Source organism: Xiphophorus maculatus, chromosome 14 (assembly GCF_002775205.1).
Source record: "Xiphophorus maculatus strain JP 163 A chromosome 14, X_maculatus-5.0-male, whole genome shotgun sequence".
NCBI classification, from domain to species: Eukaryota; Metazoa; Chordata; class Actinopteri; order Cyprinodontiformes; family Poeciliidae; genus Xiphophorus; species Xiphophorus maculatus.
In genome coordinates, this window is record NC_036456.1 from 7,881,745 (window position 1) to 7,894,213 (window position 12,469).

The 12,469-nt window shown below is 40.5% G+C and overlaps 1 protein-coding gene across 2 annotated transcripts in view; it reads left to right on the forward strand.

Moving 5' to 3' along the window:
• Positions 1 to 12,469, forward strand: part of nhsl2 (NHS like 2) — a 134,404-nt gene that overhangs the window by 47,412 nt on the left and 74,523 nt on the right. The window contains exon 1 of one of the 2 annotated variants that reach the window (XM_023346609.1): positions 5,231 to 5,627. The exons of the other annotated variant lie outside the window; for it this stretch is intronic. Coding sequence (XP_023202377.1) covers positions 5,549 to 5,627 — 79 coding nt within the window. The 5' untranslated portion in view covers positions 5,231 to 5,548. Of the gene's footprint in view, positions 1 to 5,230; positions 5,628 to 12,469 lie in introns of those variants that run through there. 2 annotated transcript variants of the gene reach the window in all.

Here is a 12,469-nt window from a genome sequence, read left to right on the forward strand (position 1 = left end):
ACCAAAGCAGAGGTAAATAAAGCTTGAATACTGTTGTAAGTAATGTTGGTGGTGGGGGGGATCTGGTTTTGATCTTTCCTCTTTTTCAAAGAAAGGTTTGGCTCGGCATTGTCTTTGCGTTGGGTCAAGACTGGGGCAAGAGCGAAATCAGCAGACAGCAAATATTACAAGAGCTGGAGTCGAGATTCGCACAGCGGGCGGAGAAACAAAGTCGGGGTTTCTCTCAAAACTGAAGCCGAAGCTGGATGCGAAACCTGCTTCGTTATGTGACTGGGACATGGGAAAAGAGAGGAAACGAGGAGGAAAGTAACACTGTCTCACCTGCGCTGGCTTTTCTGGGACAGACAGAGGAAGTCAGAATCTGATAAAATGGATTCAGATGGAGAGCAAGAGGCTGAAGTAGCGACCAGAAAAACAAGCTAAAAAGGATCTGGCGGCACGCGGCCGAACCGAAAATAGTGAAGAGACATAAAGAGATGTGGCAGAACGTGTGAAATCAATGCTGTCGACTTAACCAGAGATTCTTAAAAAAAAAAAAATAGCTGGCAAATCAGCAAGGAAGCAAGCAGCTTGGCTTTTAAAGGCAGCCTGTTCTTCCCTCTGGGCCTTGGAGTCGTTGCATAAGCAGCAGGATCAAGTATGAGCGAAAACGAAAAGCAATCTCTGTGGGAGGCCCACGGATAAACCTGGATTAGTGATGGTTTCAGGATATTTGTAATAGGGAATCCCAGCAGATTTCACTAAGCAAATATGTATCGCTTATGCCACGGAATATTAGCTGCAAACAAAAAGAAATGACGATTTCCAGGGCGATGGCGCCGTCCGCCTGCCTAAAAAGGGCCGTGAGGAAAACGCCGATAGCAACCTCAATGTGGCTGTGGCGCCGTCTGCACCTCACATTCACTTTTCAGACAATTTCTCATCTGGTACTGAAACCTGTTTTAGAGTTTCATTATCGCAATTAATGAAGGAAGAACTCGCCGTTTTATTCCCCAGCGCTGCACAATGACATTATGAAACAGAATACTTTGTCCATCTTTTGTGAATCTGTCAGGTTTTCTTTTTCTGGTACTTTGGAATACCTTGGTGGGTAATCAATGTAGTTTAAATTTGTCCAACTTTGGTTTTGGGGGTGTGCTAATTTCAGAAAAAACCAAAAAAACAATTTCTGCTAGCAAAAATTGCTGGAATTTTTTTTTTTTTAGCAATCTTGTGAACCTGCTCCTGTGAGCTCCAGGCGATTGTGTTGTAAACGTTGCAACACTTTTTATTAAGCAGTGGAGTTTTGGGGCTGTAAAGTCTGCGTCATCGAAGCTAACACCACACGATAGCAGATCAACTGTCTTAGAAATTTGACGTGATGCTAACAAGCTAGCCACATGATGCTAACCCAGAGTCTTTTTTGATTAAATTTCTCTATTTTAACAAGAATAAACTCCACCAACACCCTAAATACCACAAAACCTTTTCCATTTTGCTGTTTTATAAATAAATCAAGATGTTTAACTTTTTTTTGCTGTTTCTTTTAGCTGTCATTTCAGCATCTACGTCTGGCTGTAGCAGTTAGCATATGTTGTTTTGTTGTTTTTTTTCTCCAGGATTTTCCGCACTTAATTTCTAAAGTAACATAGTGTGTGTTGTAAAAGCCAAGTCTAGCATTGCTGGTCTTTGTTTCTGACTGATTACATCAGTAAAATCTATTTTTTACAGTAAGGAGAGTGATTTTATATAAAACAATCATGAGTGTAAATTAGAGGAATGTTTTATTTCATGTACAAGGATTGACCAGTTCAGCAGAAAAGAATTAACATGACTAAGTCAGTAAAAGTTACAATTATAAAACAATTTCTTTAACGTTATGTACATCTGAAACCAGATATTTACATACATTGTAGCTTAAAGAAGCTGCATGGTGGCGCGGTTCTTGGCACGTTTGGCTCGCAGCAAAAAGGTTCTGCGTTTGCGTTGACGCTGTCAGCATATTGCAAACATATATTGTATCCTATATAGCTAAAAATCAGTCTGCACAATAATAATACCCAAAGAAATGCTTGGAATGCAATGATTGTGTACAAGGTGTCACCAAACCGCAGTGTAATATTCATTCCTCTTCTTTAGCCTCAATACTTTAGATGCTTATAACTGACAAAGATGGCACTTTATAATACGCAAATAATATGTGACATTTTAGCCAGCTGTTGCGGGAACTCTGTTAAAGATTACTCATACATTTGAGCCGTGCCACGCTGTTTAAAATGCAATTCTACTACATACTAAGGAAATAAATGTCTCTTCTTCTTCTTCTGGCCTTAAGTAAGTTGAAATAGTTTTGTTAATCCCGATTGACTCCAAATAAGAAAAGTTTGGCATAAATAAATATCAGACAGCTATTTTAAAAAAATGCTTTATACAATGTAGCATTAAGTTTCTGAATAAGTCTTTTGCCCTGCAAGAAAAGAAAAACAAACATCCAAAGCCCGCTGAAGGAGACAACCTCTCAAAACCCAATGTTTTCAGTCTTGAAAGGAGCAATAATGATGCTATTAAAGTGAGAATAAAAGCCGCAAAAATGTGTCTGCTGAGCAGAGATGGTCCATCAAGGTATTTATTTGCTTAGTCTCCTGCTGCGAAAGCTATAGCCAGAAGTGGTTGTAAAAAAAAAATCCTTTATTTTCTTTTCTTTGGAAGAGAGCAGGCGGAAGTCATCGTTCGTGTGCCGTGCATTCATTTCTTGATTGTTGATCCAAGCACTAAATGAATGTGAACAAACTAGTTGTGAGTGGGTGCATGCTATCAAACCAGACACGCATGTTCTTCAGTATTTAGCAGCTCGTTGTTTAGACGTTAACCACAATTCCAAGCAAACATTTAGCATTTCAGCTGCAGTCGATCATCTTCTGCCTTAATCAAGGTTGACTCAGCAAATACTTTGACGTCTTTTCAAACTGGAACAAGCAGCTTGAACACAAGCCAGGCATTTTCTCTGTGTTTTCAGCACTAAGCCTAAATGTGCGATGTTCTTTTCAATTAGGTGATATTGTGTTCATTCAGCACCTTTTTTTTTTATATAACAGCTGTTTATTAGGATGTGCGACGAAGCAGAGAGAAGAGGTGGGGAAGTGAGGAAGAGGGTAGGCATAAAAAGGCTGCAGTCTGTTCTCACTGCAATACATCAATATGTGGATCTAGTATGCTATGTTTAAGCGTAGACCAAGTATTTAAACATATATTTAGAACAAATAACATTTGGACCTGATTTGCTGAATTCAGTTTAGATGAAAGAGAAAAAGAAATGCATAAAATGGAAAAACTGACAGAAAAAGCTAAAAATGCTCTCCAAAAAGGGATGTGTCCAGAAGCCAGACTCCAGAATGGGTTATGCAATCATTAAAGTAAACTCAAAGACGGAGGCACAAGAACAAGAATGGCCTCCAGTGCTCTTTACGGTCTGCTCATGCCAAATGGACATGACTTCCAGAGTCTCTCTCTGTAATGTGTGTGTGAGGTTGTGTCAAACTGCTGGGTGGGAAAGTCACGTCAACTTCAGATTGAATTTTTTAGCCCAAGCTGCATCGCTTATCCATATGCAAACAGATTTCTGTGCGGATGAAAAGCAAATGTGGGTTAGACAATATACGGTACATCCAACACGAGGGGAACCTCAAGACAATAACTTTTTGACCTCAGTCCTGATATTTTAACTCAAGTTCAGAACTGATAAGCCATTTGGATGAGAGGCGAAACTTCTTCAAGAAACGAGTGACGAGCTTCCTGTTGAGGAACCCCACTTACTCTGCCGTACTTTACTCCAGATCAGCGCGTACTTGAAGCGGACGTCTGTGCCAAGGTCGATTTTTTTATGACCATGTACTCGGTGTTGCATAGTAAACTGCTCCAGGCGTTCACATGGAGCTGTTTTTGCGTGCGACACCCAACAGTCGTTGCCACCAATTGCGAGGACACCCCAGTAGCTCACCAAATTTCTTGAATCATTCAGATTGTGGGAAATGAAGTAATCTATCACGAGAAATGTAGGCAATTAGTATGAGTGACTATGAAACCCCGACCATGCGTGGACGGTGTGCGCAGAGTATGCGCTACTCACAAAGTACCCCTGACTTTGTTTAATCAGGTTATCTTTCAGATCATTTGTTCAATGATCTGAAAGATAACACTGTGACACAAACAAGCCAAACGGAAGACAACAATCATTCTCCACAGCACTATATGCTTGTTTCAATCTTATATTTGAAGCAGACAAGCATTATTCCTTGTCCAACCACATCTTAAGGCCCCAACGTACTTGGGCGTACTTCACTCTACCAGTAGTTTACTGTGCAACGCAGTCGTAAAAGTTGATCTTTGCGCGAGCGTGTCTGGCGGAGGTTTGCTTCGAGTTCACATCGAGTCCGCACAAAAGTCAATTTTCACAACTGCATACGCATGCTCCCTTTGGCCCAGTAAACTGCTTTTAACATCGAAATGTTTTGTACGTGGCACCGAGCTGATAAGGTTGGGAGTTGGGGCAACCAGTTGCGAGGATGCAAGAATGCCACTCTCTGTGCCACACTAACACCTGTGCAACGGCCGCCTTAATCAAGAAGAAACACAGCTCAGAGCCCAAGTTGCTGCTCATCAAATTTGAAATGTAGGCAATTGGTGCGCTTGAGTATGAAATCTCAACCGGGAGCAGAGAGTGCAGGCAGTACGCCAGACTTTGTGGGAGCCTTTAGGGTCAAACTTTATCAGGTTTTCTACAATGTTAAAATTTGCTCAATGATCTGAAATATATCAGTGTGACAAAAACAAGCCGAACACGAGACACTAATCATTCTCCACAGCACTATATGCTTTGTCCAACTTTTTACTTGAAGCAGAATAGCTTTATTCCTTGTCCAATCGCATCTCAGCCTCAGCACTTTCAGTTTCATCTTTTCTACCAGTTTTTTCCCCATTTCTCACTCTACTGCCCATTTCTCCTTCTCACAATCCCTTGCTCCTGATTGGCTGATTTCACCCTTTTCTCTTTATGAATTGAACAGCAGTGGCTGAATTCGACTGGCTGGAAGCTAATCAACTCAACTCACATGCTTCCTTTCCCCCCCTTTCTCTCTCACTCTCTTTTTCCCTCTCTCTCTCTCACAGACGTTTTCCCATGTACACCTGCAACCGTCAGACCATCTCCTCCAGCAAAATCCCTCTTTCCCCCTCACACACACGCAACCTTTCACACTCTCACCGGCATGCAGCCCGCTTTGTCAACAGCTCACGTCGCATCCAAGCTCTCACTCTCTCTCACACACACACGCACGCACGTAGCTCATCTGCAATCACCCGCCGGGCTCACACACTCATCACAGGTCGCGCGCAGTCACACACTCTGAGGTCTCTTGCGATGCTGTGACTCCTTCCGTCGTCTTCCCCGGTCACACGGCGGCTCGACCCGGGCTCGTCTTTCACTTGCAGACCACAGACCCTCTCTGTCTGTCTGTCAGTCGGCGTGTGTGTGTGTGCGTGTGTGTGTGTGTGGCGGTGGCATGAAGCGGTGATGTTCTGGGACAGGAAGAATAGTATGGGCAATTCCCAAAGACGGCCCAAAGGAAGACACAGACCCAAATCTGCAACAGGTACTTTAAATCTTGTGCTTTTTAAAAAATATTTGCGCAATAATTTGCTGTCAGCATCACATTTCTTCCCTGGCATGCGTCTCATTCCCGTTTTTGTGATTGGGGTAATTCTGTGTAATTATACTGTCAGGTCTAAATACCTATTAGAGACAATTTAAACAAACACAAGAAAGACAAAGAGAGTTAGATTCTTGTATACTCGCGAGGAGAGCAGACAGAGAGATGTTTCCAGTTACAAATCTCCAAACTACTCTGGAAACACATCTCCCGCTCCCTCTATTTTATTGCTTTTTTAGGGGACCCTCTTACACTGGGCGCTTGCAGCTTCTAAAAGGGAGGGACAAAACAATTTATCACATGGCTGCAGCGCTAATGACCTTTACTATTTAGACATATGTTATCTACAATCTAAATCCTTCTTGCTTCAGTCGGGTACCAGACACAGGCCGACGTTGAGTAAAACAAGTTGTATATCACACAGGAAAGCAGAGTTTATTGCTGGGCAATAAACTCTGTTGTCTCCGCTATCTCCCAGGCTTTGCTGATGGCATCTTCAAGGAAGTCACAGGAAGGAATCATAATTATTCAACACACAGAGACATTACTTAGAATAGAGGAAAAAGAGAAAAAGCATATATTTAAACTTTATCTAAATGTTACTACAAGGCTACATGATACAACGAATATTTGATAATTACTAAAAATACAATTTATCCAACAGTTTCCCCCTATTTATCAAAAATTTGTTCCACATCTCTTATCCCTCCAAGAGCAGCCACTTCAAATGATTTTCAGCTGGGAGTTCATTTTTTGGAAAGCAAACATTTTTACACTCAGGGGTTATACCCAGTCCAAAAGTCAGGATCTGGATACCTGTCAGAAGAGTCATCATCAGAGTATTCTTTGTCAACATCAGATTTTTTCTCTAATAAAGGATACATCTGTGCCATCTGGTCCTCCATGGGTGAAATCGCTGTGGTAATGAGACGGTTAAACAAAGAACGCAGGCACGGAACAAAACAACATCCACACAAAGTCAAAATAGCAGCAAAAACTGCAATTGATACTAAGACAGAGGACACAAGGTTTCTATACTTCCCAAAGGCATCCATCCATGCATCCCACATGGAAGTATCCACTCCAGAGTGTTCCTTCATTTTGCCGTTAAGGGTTCGAAGCCCTGTAATGGCCTTCGTTAAGCTTCCATCAGCTGCTGTATTGTTTGGTAAAAATGTGCAACATTTTTCTCCAAAAATCATGCACACCCCTCCTTTCTCAGCCAGCAACATGTCAAGAGCTATACGGTTCTGGAAAGCCATCAGTGAAGTAGCAGCCAGCTGTTCATGCACTGCCTCGAAACCAGCCTGTGTCCAATTTCCCAGTCTTTGCACATTGTAATGGATGTAATTTATTCTGTCTACGTTTTTGTTAATCGTGCACCACCAACAAATTGTAGATTCAAAACCAGCCCCGACCTGATCAACTAATTTATATTCATCAGGCACTCCACGAGGGACTCCGATGGCATCGATGTATGTCGGATCAATATCTGTATTTTTCCATGTCACTTCACGTTTCTGTAAGTGTTGCCTCTTCTGAAATAAAACACTAGACAAAGAGAGCATTAAATCTTCAACAGATGTAGGATATACAGATACAGGTAATAACAGAGAAATTAATGCACAAAAACCTGTTACTTTTCGAGGTAATCTATCAAAGAGTCTGTCATCACCGCACCACCACCAGACATCTGCACGAGAAATAGGGTTAAAGTCATCGTTTACAGTAATTACAGTAGTACACATAGTTTTAGTAAGATTCCCTATTCTTTTCCCAGTTCCCGTTATATTTACACATGTGAAGTTAGCTGGAGCTATTTTCTTAGAAAATAAAGGTTTCTTTTCATCTGCTGCAGCGAGGGGAAATATTGCATCATAAATCACACAGGTGCCTTTTAGATTTGTTTTAGTCATTACTTCTAACAAACATTGTTTTGTGATTATCGCTGGAGTCACACGAAGTAGAGGCCGTGGTTCCATACAGACTACACAATCTTTTTTAGTCATTTTTGCAGCTTGTTCTACCATTAACAACCAGTTATTATTATTACCTGACACACCTGTGGCAACCCTGAACCAGTCATCAACAGTTTTTACCTCTTTCACTTTTACCCCTATTGTCCATGGAGAAGTATCACTTCCCCCTTCTTCCTTAGATTCTTCACAAAAGATTATTAAAAATTTTGGATCAGCCCCTGATGTGTGAGCCCATAAATAAAATCCCCAACATGTTGTATCTGCTTTTTCTTGAAAACTAGGAGGAATTAAAGGATGTTTAATCGTGTTTATAACTATCTGTACTCCTTCATCTGTGCGTGAAATAGTCAGTAGTTTTTTGTGATATTGTGCATAAGTTGTAGTACCCCAAGTCTTTGTCCATCTATTACCCTCGTCAGCTACTAAAGTTTTCCAACCGGTATTAGAGATATCATTTGTCATATACCAAGTATTGTCCCTGTAATTTATCCCTTTGTTCTTTTTTGCTGATGTTAAACCTGCCCAGGAGACTGAAACAATAGTATTAGAACGAGGTGGAATACACACTTGAATCCCTACTCTCATTCCATGAGTAGTGCTACAAGAGTTCTTTCTTGCATAAAGTTTCTCCACACGAAAACACAACAAAAAACCAAAAACAATAAAAACAAAAACAATACATTTATTTGTCATTTTGCTAAGATTGCAAACTTGTTCAGCTCCTAAAAACACTGCAGGGTTGTGGACAATCTTCACCAGTTTCAAACGACCAAACCTCTATTCAGTTTAGCCCCCTGTTTACCTGGGCTTTTCCGCTGCAGGTCAGTGAGCGTCTCAAGCTTGTCTTCTTTTAGCTACTTTTTAAAATGAAATGACCTTTTTGCAATGTACTAAATGTACCCAAGTTGATCTCTCTGCTATTTTCACAGCTGTAGGCGTTGTCAACAAAACTTGGTACGGCCCTTCCCACTTCGGAGAGTACCAGTGCTTCTTCTTAATGCTTTTTATGAGCACCCAATCTCCTGGTTCCACTAAGAGATTTTCCTGCTGAGACACAGAAGAGTGATCTTCAGTTTGTTTTTCTTTTTGTTTTTCTAACATGGCTCTCATATAATCAGCTAAATTAGCTTCATCGTCTATTTCCCATTGATTTTTAAACTGTGGCAGTCTATACGGTCTTCCAAATAGAGTTTCAAACGGTGTAAGCCCTGATGTGCTTGTAATGTTAATGTATAATTTTACCAAATCTAAACACTGCGTCCAGGGCCTACCAGTTTCTTCAATGCACTTTTTTAGTCTAGTTTTAATTGTCGAATTCATCCTTTCGATCAATCCGGCACTCTGAGGGTGATAAGCACAGTGATTTTTTAAATCCATGTGAAACATGGTTCCTATTTTTTTTATAATTTGGTTTACAAAATGAGTTCCATTATCACTATATATTTTTTCAGGAATCCCATATCTAGGAATGATATCTTTACAAAGTGCTTTTGCTACTGTTAAAGCATCTGGATTTTTCGTGGGAAAGAGTTCAATCCATTTAGAGAAAGCATCAATTATTACTAAACAGTACTTTTTCCCTTCACTTTTATTTAATTCTATGAAATCCATATGTATTGTTTGAAATGGATATTGCGGATTAGGAAATCGTCCTCTGCGCGGTCTTAAATTTCCCTGAGAGTTGTGTTTCGCACAAATTAAACAAGCTCTACAAAAAGTTTTTGAAAAAGAAATAAATCCATAAGTTTTGTAATATTGATGCACCTGCCCTATCATCCCTCCAGTTGAGACATGCGAAACGCCATGGCTCAATATTGCAGCCCACCTATACAAGTTTTTTGGCAAGATAGGCTTATTTGCAGGTCACTTATAGATTTGATCTTCTATTTTTGCTCCATTTTTAATCCAAAGATCTTTTTCTTTGTCAGGACTTAAATGTTGCATGTCTTTTAGGATCTTTTGTCATATGTTTGATTTTTCTTCCATATGTAAGACCTTTATTTGCCCCTCCGCTGCTTTTTTTGCCATCTCATCAGCAAAGGCGTTCCCTAGAGACACTTTATCTTTCCCTGTGGTGTGTGCAGCACATTTACAGATTGCTAGTTGTTTTGGTAGCTGCACAGCTTGTAGCAAATCTTTTAATAAGTCTGCATGAGTTACTGGTTTTCCTGTAGAAGTTATCATACCCCTATTTTTCCAGTATTGTGCAAACGTGTGTACTGTTGCAAACGCATATTGACTATCGGTGTAAACCGTCACTTCCTTATCTTTCATTAGTTTACAAGCGGTAGTTAGCGCTATCAATTCTGCAGCCTGAGCTGAATAATGCGAGGGAAGTTTTTCAGCTTTTAACACTAGTTTTTCAGTCACTACTGCATAACCAGTTTGAGTTATCCCTTGTACATTTTTCTTTGAGGAACCATCAACAAAAAGTATTTCACCGTGATCTAATGGTAGATCTTTTAAATCATTTCTACTCTTTGCATTTTGTTCTGCCATTTCCTGACAATCATGCTTTGTACCATCATCTGGAAGAGGTAACAAAGTTGCAGGATTTAAAATTGTGCATCTTTCAATAGTTAGATTAGGTTGTGATAATAATGTACTCATACAAGAGAGATGCCTCGCAGGCGATAAAAAAATCATATTTGTTTGTAATAATAGTGCTGAAACTGCATGTGGTACTCTTAATGTTAACGGATGAAACAGTACTATAGGAGCACTAACTTCTACTGCCATAGAAGCAGCAATCACTGCTCTCACACAGGGAGGCTGGGCGCACGCCACACTATCAAGTTTGGAAGAAAAATATGCTATTGGTCTCATTTTATCACCATGTTGCTGAACTAGCACCGAGGTCATATACTGACCTTTGCAATCCACCATCTGGAAAAAATGTTTTTTATAGTCTGGTAAGGCGAGCGCAGCACTTGACACTAGGGCCTGCTTTATTTCACTTAGTGCTGTCTCTGCTGCCTCTGTCCATTCCAAAGAGGAAGACATTTTCAGATCTTTTTCATACATTAATTTGCTTAAAGGGGCCACAATTTCTGCATAGTTAGGCACCCAGTTTCGACAATAGTTAGTTAATCCTAGAAAAGACATCATCTGTTTTTTTGTTTGTGGTTTAGGTGCTTGGAGAATCGTTATTTTTCTATCCTCCATTATGGTCCGCCCTCCTGCACTTAAATTATGACCCAAATATTTTACTTGTTCTTTACACAGTTGGAGTTTATTTTTATTGACCTTATGACCTTCCTCAGCTAGATGTTTTAGAAGTGCTAAAGTGTCTTGTTTACAGATTTCCATGTTTGGAGATGCTAATAAAACATCATCTACATACAACAAGACTTGGCTCCCTCCTGGAGGTTGAAATGTTGACATACTGGCACTCATCACTTGAGAATAAATTGTAGGGCTCTCACAGTAGCCCTGGGGCAACCTGGTATATGTGTACCTGTTCCCTTCAAAAGTAAATGCAAACCAAAATTGACTCTCCTTATCAACTGGTATTGAGAAGAAGGCATTACTGATATCTACAACAGTAAATATTTTTGCATCTGATCTAAGAGAGTTTAACAATGTATATGGATCAGGTACACACGGCGCCCTTTGAATGACGGCATTGTTTACTGCTTGTAAATCTTGAACCATGCGCCATCCAACAGAAGGTGGTTGTTTTTTAACAGGAAAAATAGGAGTGTTACATGGAGAATTTTCACACTGCACTATGACTCCTGCCTCAATAAGATCTTTAATTACTGGCTTTATACCCTCCTGTGCATCTGCTTTTAAAGGATATTGCTTAACTTTTGGTCTAAACTCTGTTTTGGGTCTAATTTGTACTGGCAAAGCTTCCTTGACAAGACCCACATCTGTGGGCCCCTTTGACCATAATTTATCAGGAACGTCTTTTAAAAGGACTTCCTCTTCTTCTGTAAGAAACATTTGTCAGTTTTGTTTGGAGTACAAATGTTGTCCCTTTTGCACCCATGTTGTCCAGAACAATGCTTTTCTAGTTAACCCAGTGGAAGCACTAGTTTCTATGTTTGAGGAAGTAGTTACCCAATCGGTAGCTGCTTCTCCTTCCTCAACAAGATTACCTAATTGATTCCACTGCTCATTTCTTTGTTTAAACAGAGAGACATGCGGGGAGGTCTGCGTTCTGTCTAAAGATTTTAAATCATCAGGAAGAGCAACAGCTGCAACGGCTGTGTGTTTTGTATCTGTATACAGATAGGTCACTGTAATTTTAGCTGGAGTGACCTTGTTGAGCCTGTCTTCATAAATCTTGTCAGGCCCAGCCGTATTCCTGAACCAAAGAGTTATGTGTAAATTGTCAGGAGGCATTTGATCCTGTAGGGCAGAGATGGCTTTATCTCCCTCTGTCAGGAGTGCCTGAGCAAAGTTATGTGGGGGTCTACAGGGCACTTCTAGTGTATAACAATAGTGTGGATTTCCATTGCCCTTAACAACAAAGAAATCTCCCTTTTTCATTTCTGACTGCCTTTTAACTGCTATGTGCCCATCAGTGGTTGGAATCAAAGCTAAACCTAGCTGTATAAGGCCATCTCTGCCTAATAAGTTTACTGGGCATTCTGGGAGCAACAAAATGGACAACTGGCAAGCTTGTCCCTGTGGATCTCTAAGCCAGACTGGCTCTGATTCATTGACTTGCGTTAATTTTCCCCCAGCTGACCTCACGACGACAGTTTCCCCACTAATCTTTACCCCAGTAATGTTTTCTCTGCACGTTGTTCTACATGCACCAGTGTCACAAAGGAAAACTACAGGTTTACCATTTAT